The sequence below is a fragment of the Bombus affinis genome, chromosome 2 (genome assembly GCF_024516045.1).
Source record: "Bombus affinis isolate iyBomAffi1 chromosome 2, iyBomAffi1.2, whole genome shotgun sequence".
Lineage (NCBI taxonomy): Eukaryota > Metazoa > Arthropoda > Insecta > Hymenoptera > Apidae > Bombus > Bombus affinis.
In genome coordinates this window covers 9,731,452-9,752,092 of record NC_066345.1, presented here as the reverse complement: position 1 = coordinate 9,752,092, position 20,641 = coordinate 9,731,452, and the positions used below count along the sequence as shown (strand labels likewise).

Here is a 20,641-nt window from a genome sequence, read left to right as displayed (position 1 = left end):
CAATAAAGTCGGAGAAGTGGTAGATTCGTTACGTAGATCGTTCAGCAAGTCCTTTAGTAGTATATTGTGTAGTATAGAGAGTTCTAGAGCTAACTTAGCAAGATACAATTTGCCGTATTTCTCCAGATCGTTGAAATTTTAAGAGAATTTGCTAAAATCGATAAACCAATCGGTACGAGAGCATACAAAAAAAAATCGGGCCCCTACCTAAGTCATACCATAGACATAAGTACAGTTAAGCGTATTAAAAACGACGCTATATTGTCACAGATTATATGATTTTTCGTATTCCAGGTCTTAAGAAATGTATTCTATGGGGTAGGCCTCAAAATTTCTTAAATTTCTCGATCCCAAATAATCGGTGTCTTCCCCCTTATCCGTGTTTGTGGTTCTGTATTTTACTCCCTTTGAATCTTTCTGTTCCTTTCTTTCTTGATTCGATAATCTTAGGAAGATTCACTGGGAAATGGTAAAACGAAAGGGTTTTACCATTCTCACCGTAAAGTAGAACAAAAAAAGCAACGATTATCGAGTGCACCGGTATCGAGATCGATGCTTAACGAGAACCATTACGACTGTTATATCGCTTTCTGTATACCATCGATGTTATCGTAGAACGTAGAGAGTAGTGCCAATGCACCCCCTGCTAACACCGCCGTTTTTACGATATATAGTTTTATGGGAGCAACAACTTGAAACAAGTGAATCTTTTGTGTCTTTTTTTCTTTTTTTGTATCTCTACCCCTCGTTGACCACGAAGGACCATACATTTAAATCCTTTTGTATATAATGCGCCATTCTACGATTTACCCATTTTATAGACTCTTCGAAAAGCTGCACCGTTTTACGATTCGCGATTTACGATGCAAAAGGTTTATAGAAATGAAGAAAGAAACGTAGGCGTTTATTAACGTTTCGCTTGTGTGACGATATCAATCATCGTGTTTCCGAGGTGAATAACACGATTATTAAATTAATGCGTTTTAATCATTCTTTGTCTGTGTAATGTAAAAACGATTGTTTGAATAATTGTTATTGTGAAGCAGTGTTATTTTATAAACTGACGATAGCTAGACGTCTTCAGGAAGAGAACGTACGGAAGAGAACGCAACACTGCCGACGTGTATGCACTTTCCATGCTGCATCGCGGGGCTGCGTATAAACGCATCCGCGAACCATTTTACAGCATCTACCGCTAAACCGCCGGCTGCGTTCGATGCATCTACACAAGGATGCATTATTTTCACTATCGGCAGCTCGAGAGAGTATCCTGCACGTGAATTGTGATATCTCCCGAGGAATGGATGTATCTGCCCGCAAATTGCATTACACCCTGCTGATGGAAGGGAAGTTACGGGTTTTCGGCGAATCTTACAGTGATTCGATGGTTAACGCGGTTGCAACCATTCTAAACGTAACCCCCCGGAGTAATCTGTGAATTTCTACGGAATTAAATTTCCCAACTCACACGATGCGACCACCAGACGATGTATGCACGCACGAACTACCGTCGAATCTCTGTAACCCAGTATAATCTACCCGTTTCCCCTAACCAAGAATAATCCAAATTCGTGGTCGTAAAACGTTTTCCATAGTATAACAATTTATCGAACATCTTGCCGTAAGTTCCTCGAATTTCTTGCATTTGCTCGAAACTCGAACGTCACTCAATATTTCCCGGCTACCTCCGCCTATATTCCAAGATTCGGTGTCCTAGTAAAAGATCGTCGAACCCACGTCCCCGTTTGCCCCAACGTTTTACGAGTTCGTTCGCGAATTTTGCGTATACCTTTCGTACACCGCGATACGAAGCATCTAACTAGCTGCACACGATGCCATCTTCCCTCCTTTTTCTCTTTTTTCTAGCCATTCGCGAATGCTCGTATCACGATACGATATATACCTACACTGTTTTATATATGTATATATATATCGTATATTACATAAATAGACCCCTTTAAACACACCACGTAGCCCAAATTCCACCGTTCGAAGTTCTACCAGGTGTACGAAGAAGATCTAAAGTCTAGCCGGCACTGAACAATCACTTGCAGAGTTATACGACGCGAGGCGCGAGAAACCTTCGGTTTTAGTGACCTCGCCGGGCTCGCCGGATCTTCACGCTCAAGGACGCGCCAGACACCTCCGACATACTTCCGGCAATGCGAACGTCGGAGGTAATCTTCAGGTGAAGCTGAGCTTCGATTCCGTGGCGCTACGGTTGATCGTCACGTTGATCTGTGCGGCTGGGCTCACGCCCAGGAGCAACGGCCAACCCAGAAATCCCTACGCCAAGATCTTCCTGCTTCCGGACAAGAGGTGAGTGAGCTCGATTGGCCCAGAAACTAAGTACGCCTCTATGTGTGCTGTATTTTGTCTTGGACCGACTTGTTTCTTCTTAAATAATTCTATTCCTCCTATCTTACGTTACGAACGAGCAATATTTTATAAGAAAAAACGTTATGTTCCGGCGCTGGAACGAGTTTCTTCGTTTTCTCCGAGAGATTCTCGATGGAGAACGTGCTTCGTTTTTCTCGTCGAATGTCGATAAACGGACGGTGTATAGATTTTTATGGGCCACGAGCGTGCGTTTCAAATCGCCGACGGAAATTTCCATCCTTTTCGTAGAGTAGAATGCAAAAAGAATCGAGCGCACGATGCTCGATGGCGCCGGACAAAGATTTCGCGAGGGCGTTTATGCACGTCGGGGACAACAGTGCGATCATGTCGAAGTCGAAACTGTCCTGCTTTCAAGATAAATCATTTCCTAAAGAAGCGTTCGCGAGCCAAAAGATAGCCGTTGAACTTGGCCGGGCTGCCAAACGGTCTCGCTGCTACACCAGAGTTCCCCAACCACTGTTTCGTTTCCCTCCCTCGAAATGGCGTTGTCTTGTTAATGCTCGACATCGATCGTCTGGTATCGTCCCATTTGCGCGTCGATTCTACGAACGTATCAAGGACGTGTTCTATCATTCACCCTTCTGTCTTATTCGTGTCCCGATGCAGCGAAAAGTCGAAGAGACGAACGAAGACGTTGGCGAACACGAACGATCCAAAGTGGAACCAAACGTTCATCTACGACGGAATCAGGAGGCCAGAGTTGAGGAAAAGGGCGTTGGAAGTAACCGTGTGGGACTACGGGAAGTACGACACGAATGATTTTCTCGGCGAAGCGATACTGGAACTGGCGACAGCTCATCTCGACGAGGAGCCTGAGTGGCATCCGCTGACCGGCCACGGGGAACACCGTCATATTGGGTATGTGAATCAGCTCGGTAGACCTTAGGATGTTTCACTTCTTCATGCCTCTGAGATGAGACGCAATCGCTACAACGCATTCGTTCGCTTGTTGCAATGAGAGACTAGGAGAGATATCTTAGAGATTGGTGACTGACGAATACTCTTTGCGCTTTTTAGTCGCTGAATGCAAACAAAAAGTAAACCGAATCTTTTAGAAAGCTTGTGAGAAGGGCTAGGCCTCTGTAGGCGTGCAGCTATTTTTTCCGAGTATTTAGGCTGAGGGAGAAGGAATCCGTCGACGGTCACGTGCGTTAACCCTTTTCTATATCATGTACGATCGCGGTGTATATACTGGCAACGTTTAATTCCGGTAGAATCAACGGAAAGATGATAAAGAAAAAGAAAAAAGAAAAAAAACAAATGAAAAGACGTTGAATAATACGATGCAGCGAAAAGAGCAAGTATTTTCCGAATGACGTCGCGTCGTTCAGCGAATCCGTTCGGCTGATTCTTTTTCACCTAGCGCTAGCGAGAAGAGCGTAGCGTGAGATCTAAATTTCGCGTTGCACAGATACTATCAGGAGCCCGATGACATGGTGATAACTCCGGTGGACTGCCATCTCAGTCCACCGTCGACGACGTCGCGGCTGAGCGACTCTGACACTTCCGAATGCGATATCACGGACTGCGACGTCTCCAGGGAGCAAAGGAGAACAGCTGACGGTGCCAGTATAAGCAGTATCGGCAGTTCCTCCAGGTAAGAGCATCCTTCGAAAATCTCTCTACGTCGCGTCCCGAGAACTCTTCCACCAAACCGCCCCGAAACGATATACAATATAATATAAAAACGGGGGAGAGAGAAGAGCCCGTGCTATTTTCACGGCCGACGCGGCGCAAAAACCTTCTTCCACGACCGCACACCGGCCGGGATAACCGAGAACAGGGACCCGAGTCGAAAGTTGAAAACGTTTTGTAACGAGAAATAATCGTCAACGTCGTCTATCCATCGTGGGAGTATACGCGGATCCACGTAAACACCGTCGATAGTAAGATGCAGATAGAATTAACGCTATGAGCAAGAAGTTTGAGACCGCCTCCTTCTCGTTTTCCTTTCTTTTTGTTTTCCCTAAAGACAGTACGCGTTTAGTTGCATTTACGCGTAGATATTGTTCTTTTATTTGCATGTAGACACATAGTGCGCTTTGGTAATCGTTTTCTCTTTTTTTTTTTGTAGCACCCTCGGTTCGTCAGTCCAGTGTATTTATTTAAGAAGAAACATTTTAAAAGTGAGCCAATTCTTTTTCAGCGAGATGTTAACTTCTGTATCAACGGTATTTCCTTTCTTTCGTTAAAGAAAGGAAAGGAAAGAAAAATATATAGATGGTTCGAGCTACGCAAGAAATGACGAAAACGTGAACGATTCATGGGGTGGTTTCAAACTCGTGTTCGATAGTGTGTCTCGTGTGTGGCCGCGAGCTGAAGAGGAGACCACGTGATTAACGCGCGTCGGTTCCCGTTAATCGATCCACGGACCATCTTGAACGGGCGACGAAGAATTTGTCGAGAAGCGGAGAGAGAGAGAGAGAGAGAGAGAGGGCTGTGTCGTGCAAGGTCCCACGTGGCTGAACCAGTGCAATTCATCAGGAATTAATGATACTTAACGGGAGTAGCGTGCCGATGTCCTTGGCCAACAGAAATCGCGTTACTAATCTGTTCGAGAGTTCCTATTCCCGGCTTAAGATCTCGTTTACAGGTCCCGTAACCGACACCGTAACTGTCGGCGTAATGGTTATTCCCTCGGTAGCGTGCGACTTGGTCTTAATCGTCAATAAGACGAGCCGACGCCGCTACTCGAGATTAGCCGCAATTCGAACGTTCCTTCCATGCATCGTTGCTCTTCCTTGCATGGTTGCACCTCTTCCGGTTCATTGAGGAGACACACGGGTCAGGCGTGCGTGAGGGATGGTCCAGGATCGATCGTGCGCAATTCCTGTTATTTCGGACGATATCGTGTTTACACGCTGATAAATATTCCATCGATTATTAATATATCGATTCTTCGTTATTTCAATCAAATTCTGTAATTTCTCCAAAGTTCTACTTTTGGAAAACTTGTGCATGAACTATACTCGTGTTAGAGGGTGTGAATAACGGAGTCTTAAGAGTAGCAGGGTGTTTACGCGACTTAGTTGCTCCAAGTCGACGGAGGCCGATCTCACCAGGTGAATCTCCGGATGATTGAAAGAGGAGCATTTTTATCTGTTGTGCTCGCGGAAGGCGGCGTCGCCGTGACGTAAAGGCGACGACCACAGCGACGAAAGGGAGACAGAGACAGAGACAATACGGCGGGGGTGAGAGGTGTGTGAATAAAGGTGTAGGTGGGAGGGGGAGGGTTGTGGGAACGAGAAAGAGAATTAGAGAAAGGGAGAGGAGAGAGGCCGTGAGCCAAGTTATAAAACTGGGCAACAAGCCAATTGACATGCCAGTTGGCCTGCAACCACCGCTGGCTGCGGAAGCCAGCCCCTGAGCCTCGTATCCATATTAATATTCCAACGATGACGTCCGATCGTTATTTGTGAGTGCAAAGTGCTTTCTCTCGAATATCTCGGTTTTTTATTTTTCTCTGAGGAAACGAGAAAAAAAGAAAGAAATACGGACTATCGACAAAGTGGCGGAGTTGAAACCGACAGGGGGTAAAAAACGGAAGGGTGAGCAAACTAGGAGAAAAAAGGGTAAAACAAAGAGGATACGAAACGAAGCCCACGGCTACGGACGGTGGTAAACGGCGTGTCTAAACAAATCCACTTTGAACGAGACGCTTAATAAAGTTTTTTGTCGTTTGCACAGAGGGCACGGCCCGCAATTCGTTCAATTTCCTCTGAACTTCGTGGCCACCGGTATCTTTCGAATCCAGTGACTCGCGAGGGTATAGGTCAGGGCCTCTGACGAGTTAATCGACTTCCTTTTAAACTCGCCAGGATCCGTGACCAGCTTCGAATTTGCTGATTTACACCCGCAAAGACTGGACCATCTACCCTTTTATCCGAGTGTTTGTTTCTTTTACGGAGAAATTCAGTGTTTCGATGTGTGTAACGGTGACGAAGTAACGAAAGCATGTGACGCGGAAGTAAAAGCAACATCGAGTGTGCGCTAATTATCGTATAGCGTTGTTTGAATTACTCGTGGCCCTAATTCGAAGACCGCTCAAAGAACCGTTGAAGATCGAAGAACCACGAGGTTGCCACTCGTCCGTACCGTTGCAAGGAGGAAATATCGAAGAAGGAAGGAATCTCTGTGCCTCGGAACTCGCTGCCGCTTTGTCCCTCGTCCGTTTGTGTCTCTCGGTTACCGTTCCCGGTTCTAATTGGTCGAACCTTTGTAAATTTATTCCACGGATGATGCTTGGAATTCTCGAGCCACGTTCCCTCGAGAGCGTTCTCTGGTTCTCGTAGAGGAGTAATGCGATTGCCATGCCGGCAGGAAACTCCGCCTGCACGCTCGTTCGTTTTCGTTTGTAATCAATCGCCTTATCTAGTCCGACCCTCTTCGATTCGAGGGTGCTCGAATAATAATATCCGTAAGTTTGCCGGGGACTCGTTGAAAATTGCACGACACAGCGTTGAAAGCCCACGAAGGGAAAGTTGCCGGATCTTCCTCGTCGAAAATTTCGCGGCCGGTTTGTTCAATTCTTCATCGAGCATGCACGTCGCTTCCGCGGCCACCTCGAGGTCGCTACGTCGAGGAATCTGTAGAAACGAATCGGAACGGCGTGCATGCTTCGTTAATCCACGCTGGCCTCAATCTGCGAGTCGCTGACCAATTTTTTCTCCCCTCTTCTTCTCCCTATCCGTTTCATCCCCATTGAATGGCGATGATACGGCGAGATACGGTCGAGACGAGCCCGCAGAAAGACACGCGCGCGGCGAATAATTGAAACATCCGGCGACATCCGAGGGAGCCGATCGTACGGTGTGCAGATATTTAATAACCTTCAATATCACCTAATAGGATTATCCGAAGGGGTTTCACTGGTTACATTAATAAATCCATCGTCGGTCGAGTCGGCGGCCGCGACGTGTCGTACAGTCAGATTACTCTCTTTTCTTTCACCGCTACGTTCTTTCAGCCCGTTTTCGAGGGCACGGTGTAGATATTCTTTATCTTTTTTTTCTTGTTCAATCGATAATCGAGGAACGTCTATAGTATCCAGTATCGCGTTAACGATGATTCTTTTAACGAGAAACAAAACATTCTAACGAGCCGTAATTTCTCGCGTTGGCGCTAGCCATCCCGTCTATTGATTTTCTTTGTTATTTATCTGTTCTGTTGTTTATTTTTTAGGTTTCATAATATGCCGTCAAATTATAAGCGGTACGGCCATTCAAACTTATATTTCCTCCTCTCTCTCACGAATCACGCAGTCACACACGTTCTTGCATCCTCACCGCTAAATTAAATAGCGTTCCGAGTGTAGATCAATTATTAACGAACGTGATCGAATATAAGATATTCGCATACATAGAAACTAACGAACGCAAACTGACGCGATCTCTCGACTTTAGCTGTCGAGCTAGATCGATGAAAACCAACGTAAAGAAATAACAAAAGCAACGTAGCACGATGAGTGCTACGTCAAAGAGATCGCGGCGTTTGTCAGACGTATTTCCACGTTTCCTCGAAAGAGGCGACTAACGACGCCGTAGTTTCGCGTCATTATCGACGAGAAACGACGGAAATCTAGAAATCCTCCCGGTAACCGTTCACTCTGGACGCACTCACGATGTAAAGTCACTCGAACGTGTCCGTGTGCATCAATGGCAACAGGAGGGTCCGTCTGAGAAATCGCTCGATCGTACTAATTCGTCTTTCCCGTGATAAGCTGCCTTTATTTCTTTGTCTTGAAACGTCTCTCGTTACGTCCAACGTTGTACCGAAATAATATTCAAGCTCTATCAACCTAGCGGAAATTCACGTGGGAATACGCTCGTTAAAACGACTATAACTGATCTTCCAAACATATTCGAGGTCTTTCACGTGTCGAGCTTCTATGCCAGAGACCAGACGCAGGTCGACTTTCGGTAATAGTCGCCGGAGGCTGCTTCCATCCACCCACTTGATGTTCCTGTGTTTGCACGCGGATCGTTCTCTCAGTCGCATGTGCACCGATCGAATGAACTTTATTCGATAGACGAACGGAATGAAAGAGTTTAGCACGTCGGCATTTAACACGTCGGCGTGCTGTAGATACGCTCGACGAGAAACCGTGTGTATGGTTCGTTTTTCGTCGAACAGCACACGAAATGATTAGACTATATACGAATGAAAAATGAAAGTTAAGAAGAAAGAAAAGCGCAAGAACAAGTAGTTGCGCGCAGAGATTCAGCAGGTCACCGATCATGTAGGCACACGTAGGCGTCATCGTGTCATCGCTTCTTGCATCTGTCCCACGTTTTACGAGACTTAGATTGCGCGAAAGGACATGGCTTTTAGTAACGCTTAGTGCAACGCGATGCATCGGCCGGGGTGGCTCCATTCCCCTGTTTTTTTTATTTGCCCTCTCTCCGGCAAGCTTTACGTCTCGTCAGTGGATATTTGTTGGGCAACGTCCAGTTCGCCGGGGACGTTTCGCGATGCTTATTGGTGTGCCCGTTGCCAGGAACCGGGACGATGACTGTCAGTGGCACCGTTCTTGAAGCGATTCGCGCGCGATCAATCTCCCGGCTACGGTTTTGTACGCATTTGGCTCCGTTGATCAGTCGCGGAACCATTGTTTACAGCAGCCAGGCCAGCCTTTCTTTACCAAGTAGCTTCTTGGCAACCGAATCTGTCCTTCCATTTAGTCGAGGACACCACGGAGAAAACCGTCCAATCTGTGTCCGGCTTTTATTGGCAAATAACTCGTAAGAGATTAGCTTTCGCGCGTGGATCGCGACGTTGTGTATTTGCACTTTGTAGATCGACCGGTTTGCGACCAGTTCTCCGTCCGCAAAATGAGGTAACGAATATTAACTCGAAAGTATAATAATCCTTTCCGGTGATACATTGGTGAACGGATAAAACAATGAAACTTATCGAGAAACGCGAGCCTCTGAAGTAACGCTTCATCGATCGTTGAAATGTACCGCTTGTTGTTCGTAAATTTGTAACTCTTAGTTCTCCAGTTAGCCAGACGCGACGACGAAAGACGCAACGCTGATTGTTTCAAGGCTGAATAATTAGAGCGACTGTCTGTATAGTCCGAATATCTGACAGACCATCGTAGGACGTGCAAATATTTAAAAGGAACAAGCTCCTGACGAATTTTAACTATGGATCACGAGATTGCTTTTAATCTACGGGAAAACAATCTTTTTGTGTCCTTTTATTATTTCTGCCACGTAGTAGAGTAACCTGGCATTCTGTGTTTTGGTCTGCCGCTTAACCGAGTTCGTTTCGTACGTGTGTCAGGGGTCGGCAGAAAGACCACGGCACGGTGCAACGCGCAGCGTAGAGAATGCATATTTGATAAAGCATCGCCAATGAGAACCAGCCTGGCCGCATGCACTCTGTAATCTAGCGCGAGATCACAGCACTCGCCTTTCCCCTACGTCCATAATTTAACGTAATCTAAGCGTGACAAGACGATCACTAATTGGCGAAAAAATGAACGCATGCCGGAGCAGCCACTATTCTAGTCCCCCGCCGGAAAGGGAGCTGTGCATCGACGGGGAGCATCGAAGTCGAAGGGACATGTCGCCGCAGGGGCGTAAACGGGCCGCCATCATGATACGGGATCAGCCAGCGTCTATTTCTGGTTACCAGACCTATCGCAAGGTGAGTCCCGCTGCGTCATTTCCACCGATTTTCACCGAATACCTCGACGTTCTTTTTCTGTGAATTTAACGATCGTTCGATGAACGCGTAGTTTACGTACTCGTAGATTGTCGGATGTAGATTTCGCCAGTCATCGTCTTTGAAAAATCGCACTGAATCTTACAACTGTGATAATAAGCGGAAGCCACGAGCGAAGAACGTGACAAGTAATCGTCAACTAACAACAACGAGAATCGAACAAAATCAAGTGACTTTTTAAAACTTGCTGTAAATTCATAATTAACTTTTCAATATACGGAACCTTCTTTCTCTTCTAACAGATACGATTTAAATATTGGAACCACATTCGTATTTCTATAAATCGTTCAATTATAAAATCGTAAAAGAAAAAGTGCACAATCCACGACCTGTAATTTACCAATTTGCTACTATTATTAATTTGTAACTGATCGTAGTACGTATAGACTTAAATACACCTATTCTATCCGACACTTTCGTGGTTCGCGTGTGGCATTATCGATTCGTTTTCGCCTACGTTACACCTGGACGGCGTAGTTAAATATCTGTAATCCCCAGGACGATATTCATCGAGGAATGATGGGCCACAGGTCGCATAGTGCAGCACCTATGGACTCGCCGAGCCTTCGGTATCGCGGAAGGTCTCAAAGTCCCACCGGTCATCGCTCTCTGTCTCCGCCGGAACATAGATCCATGCTTTACTCGCACGGCTACGTTCCACCCAGGTATGTTGTATGAGTTATCGACGCGAGCCACAAACGAAACTGTGATACAGCAGAAAACGAGAACGTTTCGCTTTACGCATTCCAGATTCAGCTCGAGGTCAGCGACAGCCACTCCCACCGGAAGTCCGAAGAAGAGACAATTGCCTCTGATTCCGACGGCTCTGAAGGAAAGAGCTGTTCAGGATCCCGAGGAACGGGCGAGATTTATGAGACACCGCAATAGGCAGATGCATACCACGTACAGGAGTACGGGTACGGGAGGTGAGCTCACTTTTCCCATTTTGTTCGCCGGGTTATTAATTTCAAAGTTTTCGAATACCTCGTGATACGAGAACAGTAATGAAACCTCGTGAAAATCCGCGTTCCTAATTGACCTTGTTTCGGTAATTTTTGGCTAGCGTGAATACGCCAGGATGAACTTTGTAATAGGATGTTATTAAATGGTGGACGTTTGACGTGTAAAATTGACCGTAATTTTGAAACAGTTTGATAGCAACTATTTTTATTTTCGATTATATTAGAATTTATCTGTGAAGAGGATCGGTATAGGAGTCGTAGTTTGTTGGATATATATTTTAGAATTTACGGATGGCGAAGTTTGTGTATTTCCAATGGGAATAACGTTGATTTTTCAGGTTGGGAAAGACACTATAGCGGACTGTCGGATTCGGATCTGCTTTCGATAGATCAGGATCCGTTATCTTTGCCGCACAGTCACCCTTATCGAATGCACAGACCGCGAAGGGGAAATTTAAGTCCTGACAAAGACGTACTTGGTGATCTTGGTGACTCCGATATGGAGAGTATAGCCTCCGTGACGAGCAGTGCCTTCAGTACGCAATCGGAACGACCACGTGGCTCTAGAGGACTAATGTGAGTATAGCTCAATGTCTATTGTATTTTAATTTTCGAGTCGATGACCTTGCATTTCAAAGTCAGTGTACAAAGCAAGACAAGTTCCATAGAGAAGAAAGTATCCCTTTAGAGGAGACAGCCATCCACTGTACCATTTTTACGTGACATTCGGGTAAATCGCGTTCCTTTCCCTCTATTTTTCCCCTCTTTTCTCGTTTTTCCCCTTCGGCTCTCGTATTTCTTTCTCCCTTTTTCCTTCCTACTAATCTCATCTCATAGTCCATTCATTCAGAATAGCGTAATCCCGTTTTCTCCTCCAAGTAAATTATCGTTATGCTCGTCGATGGACCATGTACACCGCGCACAGAATGGAACATTTGATGGCTTACCTTCTCATCGACGATAATCCCTGAATTAAATGGACATTGCCGAATGAAACGACACCCCGTAGTTGCACTATCTCATTTCCCCCCGCCTGCTTGATAGGTTTCCCAAAAATCCTGCCGCGCTCTCTTCGACGAATTCTACTACTTTAGTTGGCTAGACTGCACCTCCTATGCACTGTGTCAATGTCCATTTAATATTGTCCCATTCTAATAAAGCAGGGATTAGTGCGTGGCGTTGGTCGAACGGCTAGGTCTACCTACGTTGAAACACGTCACAATTACATATATGTATGTATGTTGTGTGTATAATCACGAAAAGACTAATCAATCGTCGCACGTCCTACAGACAACCTGCATTTATATATATTTGTTCGGCAAGTGACAAATGCAACAAAATTCTTGGCTCAAATTCTCTCTTTCGGTACCTATCGCATTGCAACAAAAGCTATGTTATGTATAAAAAAAGAAAAGAAAAATAAAACTATTTTGAGAAAAAAACCCGGTGAAAACGGAACCAAAAAGATAGCAGATATTTTAAGAAACAGAAGGAAGAAGAGAAACGCGTTCGATCGATCGCGAACGTGCGAGTAGAGTCTTTTTTTTTCTTTGATTAAAAAAAAAATGAAGAATGGGCTCAAAAAAGAAATCGTTAATGTAACCGCAGAAGCGCTAAAACTCTATATGAAAAACATTGTTTGCAGACCGACAGTTAAAAACGTTTTAATACCCGGTGTCATATCCCCTATGCCCCTGCCCCCTAGGCGCAATAGGCGCAGGCACAGACTTAGGGTACCCTGCAGCGAATGTCACTGTCCGAACAACAATCCCACCAAGCCCAGGAGCAACAACCCCAGCAAGCACAATCCCACCCCGCATCCCCTCGTACGGAGCAAGTCCGCAGTGGTGCGCTCGTTGTACAGAAAGATGCGTACGCCGTTCACGAGGTCGCAGACCGTCGACGAGAACATGCTGAGATATTACAGCCCGGAGACCAGCGAGTACAGCGTCTCCGAGGGGTACTTGCTCAAGCCAGAGGAGCTAACCGGTAGCTCTAAGAATCGTATACCGGAGATATACGTGGAGGATTGCCTTCAGGTCGACTTCAACGATCGCCTCATCGAGAAGTTTCGCGACAGATACTCGTCGCCCTATCAACTGGACTCCGGTATGCGTAGACGGTCGCGTAGCTGGCAAGATCGTACCGGCAGAACCGCGAAATCTAGGCACCACTTGTTCTCGAGAGGCTTGCACGACTTAACGGACGATCACGGCATTAGGAACCTAGACGTTAGCTTACGGCCGCGTAGATCGTTTTTATTCTCGAAGGCTAGGAGCTTCGACTACGACGTGCTGCACGATACCTACGCTGATCGTTACGGTTTCGGACTAGGCACGGGCATGCTCTCGCGTAGAGCCAAGAGTTTCGAATATGACACTATATCAAGCAACATATTCAGCGACGACAGTCTGAGAACCGCCCGTCGTAAATTGAAGAAGAACATGGCTATTAACGATGCCGGTTACGGCGATAAGATACCGGCTCTGGGCGATCAGAGTAAATCGTACTTCGATTCGAACAGCGACGACAAGATGCCTAAAATTCTGCTCAATCGAGAGAAGAATTACGATTACATGCTGAAGCAGGATCACAAACCATTCTATGGATACGATTCTGAATTTAGTTGCGGCGAGACGGAGATTTATATGCCGCGCTTTGACAAACAGAACATAGATATGGACCTTGTCGGTAAAGGTTACCATTCGTACGATCTGTCGGAGGAAAATTCCTTCAGCAGCGACGATCAAATAGGCCTGCGGAACGTCCTTGGCCGTGAAGATCCCACCAAAAGGAAATACAGAGACTCGACGTTTCAGGAGCACGATTCCGCGTTCGGTCGAGACATATCTAAGAAACGAACGAAGAATCTCGACAGCGATATCTGCGACCCGACTAACGAGCACATTTACTGCAGCATCGACGAGGCGCTGTCGTCCGCGGAGAAATACGGCCCGGACAGGGACATTACTTGTTCTTCGATACACGCTGCTTCGGATTTGGAGCACTACGACAATCAGAGAACTAGCGGTCGTTCTAGAAGAAGAAGGAAAAGCAGCGAATCGTATCTGGAGAACGGGTACGATGGTTACAATTGGGATATCGAATACGACGAAGGGTTTATCGACAGAGGGAACGTCGACGAGTATGACCACCGGTTGTACGATTACGAGGATGAAAATATTCCGAGAACCGACGCAGAAATGTACGAGGACGATTACTATAGAAGAAGAGACAGCAGTCGAAGTAGCAGACGTAAGAAAAGATCGTCGCAGTACGTTGATGCTGACTACATCGGTGATTATCGTGACTATCGTTCCGCGGAGGAGTACGATTATCAAGCGCACAGCGGCCCAGAGTGTGTTGGAGCCGACGCTTATCAAGATAACACGCTGCCACGAAGAAGAAAGAGGAGAAGTAGAAGGGGAAGCAAAGAAGTTAGTACGGGTGTCTACGAGAACTTACCGTATCGAGATACGATATCCAGCACGAGGGGCACGCTAACCGTACCGAGTTTATCCGATAGCAAGCGAATGATGCTGCAACGAGCAGAATCTACGCCGATCTTACGTTCCGACGAGGAACTGAGCTCGTCGGACAGAGCGGAAAGAGCTAGACGTCTGTATCGTCGCAAAAGGAACAGCAGCTGCCCCGAAGCTAGAGAGCTCCGATACTACGATCCTCCAAGAAGAAAAGACGAAGAAAGAAGTACGAACTTTATTCTGGACTCGGACGAGGATTTCGGTTCGATGGAGACGGTCGTGTGCGCGGACTGTTTCCGTCAGAAGAACGTAACGGGCACGGTGGTTAGCGATGGTATTAGATCGGGCTACTACGACGGGGAACAGGTTCGCGATGGTTACGTAGACTCAAGATACGACTACGAAAACGTTCAGACTCGCGATTATCGGGAACCATACGAACTGGCTAGGTCGGGATCGCTGCGATCGCCGTCGCAGTATCGCGGTAGGCGAAAAACTAGTTGTCCGGAGTGTCGAGAATTAGCGATGTCGTACGAATTAGGTAGGTCTGGCTCATTCTCGCGAAAGAGCGAAGAGAGGAGACCTTCGGTAGAATCGAGGCATAGGTACCGTAGACGAAATAGCAGCTGTCCGGAGCCTAGGGATCTCGAGCTACTCGAGAAGAGGCAGCAACAACAACGTCATCAGCAAGCCCAGCAGCATCCGAGTCAACAACAGCAGCAGGGTAGTAAGAGGAACGTAGCGATCAGCGACACCCTCGAGTACTACGAGTACTCGATGGAGAGCGAGAGCCAGTGCAGCGAGAACTGCGGATTTGGCCCGTGCGATCCGCGTAGGCCTCGTAACCGAGCACCCCACCCCGGTAACGCTAATTCAAGTCTCTTTGATTCCCAAACCGCTACCTCCGACACTACTAAAAACTACCACCCACGGGCCGTCGATCACCACGAAACCTCACGAAACACGAAACTGTCGCGGCGCGACAACTTCACCGATACCGCCGTCACCTCGTCATCGTCCCCAACGTCGTCAACTCGACGGCGTTCGCGGAAAAAAACCGCCGCCGACGATGCCTCTGCCGCCGTCAACCAACAACGTGACGACGCGCGGGATCGCCGATCCTCCTCCATGCCCGAAAGCAGCGAGTACAGTCAGTCGGGCTCGTACGAGAAGCCGTCCAGGATCCAGCCAGGCGATAACGAGCACGACGACCATAAAAGGGGTCAGTTCACCAGGAGTCTTAGTAATACCGACGCGCCACAGGACGAGAAAGTTGGTAAGTTTCTGCGATCTCTCTTTGGAATTAGATTTAGAGGCACTATTTTTTTTCGGAAGATTATGTTTAGGAATTTTCATTAGGAAAATTGTAGTTTAGAAATTTAGAAAGTGATTAATACAGATATGCCCAAATTATCGTGTAAAATATTTTTCTACTTAACGAGAGTTTCTCTTTATTCGAAGTCTAATCGAATGTATTTTGAATGGAAGTAATTTTTTTTATTGGACAGCCTAACGATGCTGCGATTATCATCGTTTAACCATCGGTATATCTGCGTTAATTTCCTAATTCTACTCTTCTAGATTCTTTCTCTTTTTATTATTTTCGTGTTCACGCGACGTTTGTTTATTAGACGGTAGTTTGAGCGATACGGCGATCGGTTTGAACGTGGAGGATTCCTCGAGGAGGGGTCGCAAGAGTTCGCCCGGCAGTAAAAGCGGAAGCGGAAGTAGCAGCGGTGGCGGAAGCGCGGTGCAGTATCAGTCAGGTCTCGGGAAGAAGAGTAACAGCACCAGTCAGCTGTCCGCCACAGGTAACACATCGTCACACTAGTCGTTTCTTCCAATTTCACATTTTAAACGTTGCGTGCGGTGTATTGCTACTTTGTTCGGGAAATTCGATAAGTTCGAGAGCGGTCGCGTAAAGACGTTTTTCTATTTGGCATTCATATTATTCTCGCGCGATTTCTAGACTATCTTCTCTGTCTCTTCTTTCTATCTGGCATCTTAATGTAGTCAGTTTCTTTGTAATATATCGATAGTTCCTCGAATAATAGCATAGCATTAGTTTAGCGCCATTAGTGAGTAGACCTACGGTGTGCTCTCGCTATATTTTTCTCGTCATTTTCAAGAAGATTATTTGATTAAAAATTTATACGCTTCGTTCACATCACACGTGACAAGATGTGACGATCGAAAAGCGGATTTTCACGAGTTCCACGGGAGAATCCGCGAAGTAGAACAAAGGAAGCGGTACAAACAATATCAAGAGCACACGGTAGAAGAGCAAAAAAAAACCCAGTAAACGGGGCAGTATGTACATTCTAATCGTATTCTTGTTTTCTCCGCCATCCCTCCTCATCTCTATCCGCCTCTCTTCGACATGAACACATTCACACTTTACTTCTACCAACCAACTATCTCTCGACGCTGGGGACCATTCACGTCATCGATCTGCACCCACCTGCACGATTTCTCATCGTGGCGGGCTATATCGTCGCTCGCGCGATCGTGTCACGGGACAACACTCGACGCGGATCATCCCGATCGATCGCTGGAAACGATCGCTCTACTATTACGCAAAAACGTTGAAACAAAACACTAAAAAAAAATTATACTACAACTCTGCCACGAGAAAAATTTTTACATATGCACCACGCATATATCGATACTATATATGCAAATTAACACAACAAAATCACAATTCACCGCTCTTCTACTATGAAAACAACATTTACTACTACCATCACTACAACCACTACTTCTACTACTACTTCTACTTCTACTACTACTACTACTACTACTACTACTACTACTACTACTACTACTACTACAACCACAACAAAAAAACTATATCACGTCACGCAAAAACCATAACATACCACGTGCGTCTGTTGGTGGTACATGCGTGGGCGACGAAGGACGAAAACGGCGGCTAGGATTCGGGAAGAAGGGAAAGTCCTCCTTTACAGTTCATAGGAGCGAGGAGGTATTGCCGGAGGACACGGCCAGCGGAAGGAGCGGAAGGCAACCGAGTTCCGCAAGCAGCGACGGCGAGGGTAGCGGCGACGGGGACAGGTCCGAACACACTCTGCAAAATATATCATCCCCGTTTTAATTGTTTCTCCCTTTTTGATTTCAATCCCCTATTTTCGTTACGTGGGAGCGTTCGGCACAGTGTCATCGACACGCGAATTTCTTTAACATATATTTATACAGACGTTGTATGAAATAAATACGCGCGTTAGATCTGTCTATTCTTCAGGGGTTAAATTTATTAACGATAATTAGCAGTCCATTCGAGAGGATGTCGTAGCAGCTTTCGGCGAAATGTGAGTACAAGTTACAGAGAGATACAGAGAGGCAAGAAGAACGACAGCAGCGTGATCAGTCTACGACATTTCTAACAACAACAACCATAAAACACGCAGCACATTCCTCTTTAGACAGAAGTTGTGCTTTAGAGAAGGGAGTGACGCGAAACTGTTCGTGACTATCGTTGGAAAATACTTTCTTCGACATTTTTAATAATCAAACTTCGGATTGCGATTATTTATTATTATTTAATTGTTGGGGAAAGTATTTTCGAGGTTGCACGGTCCTCCAAATAGTTGCGGAACGATTCACAAGTCACTTCCCATAGATCGTAGAGACTGTTTCTACGTAGTAGCGATACGTAACTTTTAGATGAACGTTTGCACGAGTTTCCTGAGCTGTGTAGAGCTCGATGAAGTTGTTCATCCAGTTCTATCGAGAAGAAACAGATTGTATCTCAAGAACCTTACGTATTAGCTGCTCAAGTATATTTGTTCATGTCGGACTGTCTTATTCGTGACTCTGTAGCTAAAGCGCCGGCCAAAGATTGATGCTGGCAATACGTCGCGTTGTCTATCTGTTTTGTATAGCTTTTCGACTTATAGATGAAACATGTGGTCAACTTGTTGCGAATCTTGATTACGATCGAGACTTACACACGACGGTAGGTAAGTTGACCACCTGGTTCGTTGTCATTTATTTTATTAGAAGCCGCTGTTGATACGTGCTTACTGGTGAAAGTTACTTCACCCACTACGGCTTTTCGTTTCTTGATGTCTTCGAGCGATGCAGTGTTTTCATGCGCATATTTCTACATATACGTGCATATATATACATGGATATACATATATCTCGATATTATTTTTGTTTTTTTTTTTTTTAATTTTTCTTCGTTACAAAGCAAAACAGGTTCGTTGATTGTATCACACGAGTCTTGTACATTTTGCCTGTCGACACTTATGTACTTCTCGAAAGTTCGGTGAAACGCGAGCAAATGTGAAATACTCGCTTACACCGTAGATGTTCAGAGAGAAACGAACGAGTCTTCGTAGGATTAAACCCTCTTGTACACTTCTGTGTTACACGAACACACATGCAAATATATTTGTATGAATATACATATATATATATATATATACATAGCTGCAGCGAATTTTCCTATAGCAGAACTATAGATGTGACGTTTTGTTGATGATACACTTACAAAAATTTAGCTTGTAACGCTTTCTGCGCGCTTCTGATTGCAGGTGCGACCACACAACAGAGTCAGAGGGCTCTTGAATTTCCGTCAGCTGTTAATTACTGCTCTATCGTATTCTTTCTTCCAGAGAGCAGGAGTTTTACCCCATCGAGGAACGAGATCTTTCGCAGGCCTTGTACCACGGAATCGTCATTGATATCATGGATTTTGAAAAACCGATTCGAGCATACAGGCCATCGAAGTCTTTTTCCACGAGCTACGTAGTAGTTAACCGATCTGAAAGCACCTTTCCTTTACTTGTCTATCTTCCAAAACCTTCATCGACTTCATTCACATAGTCAGAATTTCATCTAGGTGTACATGTGTATTCTCTCTTATCACTTCCTCGATTTTCGTTATGAGAGAAAATTCGAACGAACGGTGAACGAAAAAAAGGAAGCGAGGGTACTGTGAGAATGAGCGAACGAAAGGGAGAGAAAGAGAGTTAGATTCGTGGTGATAAAAATAATCGAAAGATAAACGCACGGCGACCACCTGGAGCTGGATGAAAGAGAAAAGGGCTGCGGCGGACGCGATGCGGGAATCACAATGAAAGATCATAGCTTTAGCGGTTGTTTCTTGTTTGATTTACAACGCAGAGTGCGGTATCGGCGGGATCTTCGTCGGAAGCGGTGTCGCGGAGGCACGCGCCGGTTTATCGAGCCGGAAACGCAACAGCACGCCGAGCAGCATACAGCGTTCCGAGGAGATCGTACCCTATCAACGCTTTGAATCCGGGAAACAGTCGGGATCGTTGGCCAGTGACACAGCCGGAAGTCTCAACTCGATCTCTAGTTCCGAAGGAAGCTCGTAAGTAGTGGCCTCCACCGACCGATTCTGCAGCCGGAACTGCGAGACTCCTTGCTGTCTGTCTCTTTCAAAACTTTTTCTTCTTCTCTGTCTACTCTGTCTTCTACTTTTTCAAAAACTATCTACTATCTTTCCAGCAGGGTTACTTCGTGAGCTTTAAATGTACCGAAAGGAGAATAGATCGGTAATTTCGCTGACTCAGAAATTCCGAGTGTTGGATTAACCCTGCTAATGACTCTCTGACTTCTCTGTCTGACTCTGTCTTTCCGTTTCTACTTTCACCGTGCTCCTCGGATAACCTTTTTATTGTTTACTGCACAGGAGATCGCGATACGTGAAACGTGGATCGTTTTGTCTTTCGACGTGTGATTGAGCTGATGTGTATGCCCAGCATTGATGTTTTGCTCATTCATGCTTTTTACCCCTCCCTTCTTTTTACACCCATATCATTTTCCTTTGTACCGACAAGCGATTCTTTTACCTCTTGATTGATGTAATTAGTCATGAAAAACGGAGGAACTTGGAAGAACCAGAAATGGAAGCACATCATAAGAATGTCTCATACTTTCTGTTCCTTAATTATTCGTTTTAAGTTTCGTTTATTTCGTATTTTATATATCGATGTAATATCAATGTTTCTTGATGCTGTTATCATATTTTCCTTTGTCAATGTTATCGTCGTCTTGGCTTACTGCTTGGCTAAA

At 45.7% G+C, this 20,641-nt stretch overlaps 1 protein-coding gene across 18 annotated transcripts in view; it reads left to right on the top strand.

Annotated features, from left to right (window-relative positions):
* The window catches only part of LOC126928900 (regulating synaptic membrane exocytosis protein 2), a 69,455-nt gene that overhangs the window by 39,547 nt on the left and 9,267 nt on the right, over window positions 1-20,641 (top strand). For 10 of the 18 annotated variants that reach the window (XR_007716996.1, XR_007716993.1, XR_007716999.1 and 7 more), the window contains 12 exons: window positions 271-318; window positions 2,055-2,319; window positions 3,007-3,258; window positions 3,812-3,997; window positions 7,582-7,611; window positions 9,903-10,053; window positions 10,630-10,796; window positions 10,882-11,057; window positions 11,432-11,669; window positions 12,739-15,851; window positions 16,207-16,386; window positions 19,727-19,937. Coding sequence is in view for 1 of the 18 variants with exons in the window: in XM_050744756.1 (XP_050600713.1) it covers window positions 271-318; window positions 2,055-2,319; window positions 3,007-3,258; window positions 3,812-3,997; window positions 7,582-7,611; window positions 9,903-10,053; window positions 10,630-10,796; window positions 10,882-11,057; window positions 11,432-11,669; window positions 12,739-15,851; window positions 16,207-16,386; window positions 19,727-19,937 (5,017 nt within the window). In the remaining 17 variants the exon portion in view is untranslated. Of the gene's footprint in view, window positions 1-270; window positions 319-2,054; window positions 2,320-3,006; window positions 3,259-3,811; window positions 3,998-7,581; window positions 7,612-9,902; window positions 10,054-10,629; window positions 10,797-10,881; window positions 11,058-11,431; window positions 11,670-12,738; window positions 15,852-16,206; window positions 16,387-17,493; window positions 17,651-19,726; window positions 19,938-20,641 lie in introns of all 18 variants that reach the window. The other 8 variants (XR_007716994.1, XR_007717004.1, XR_007717008.1 and 5 more) reach the window with 6 other exon arrangements.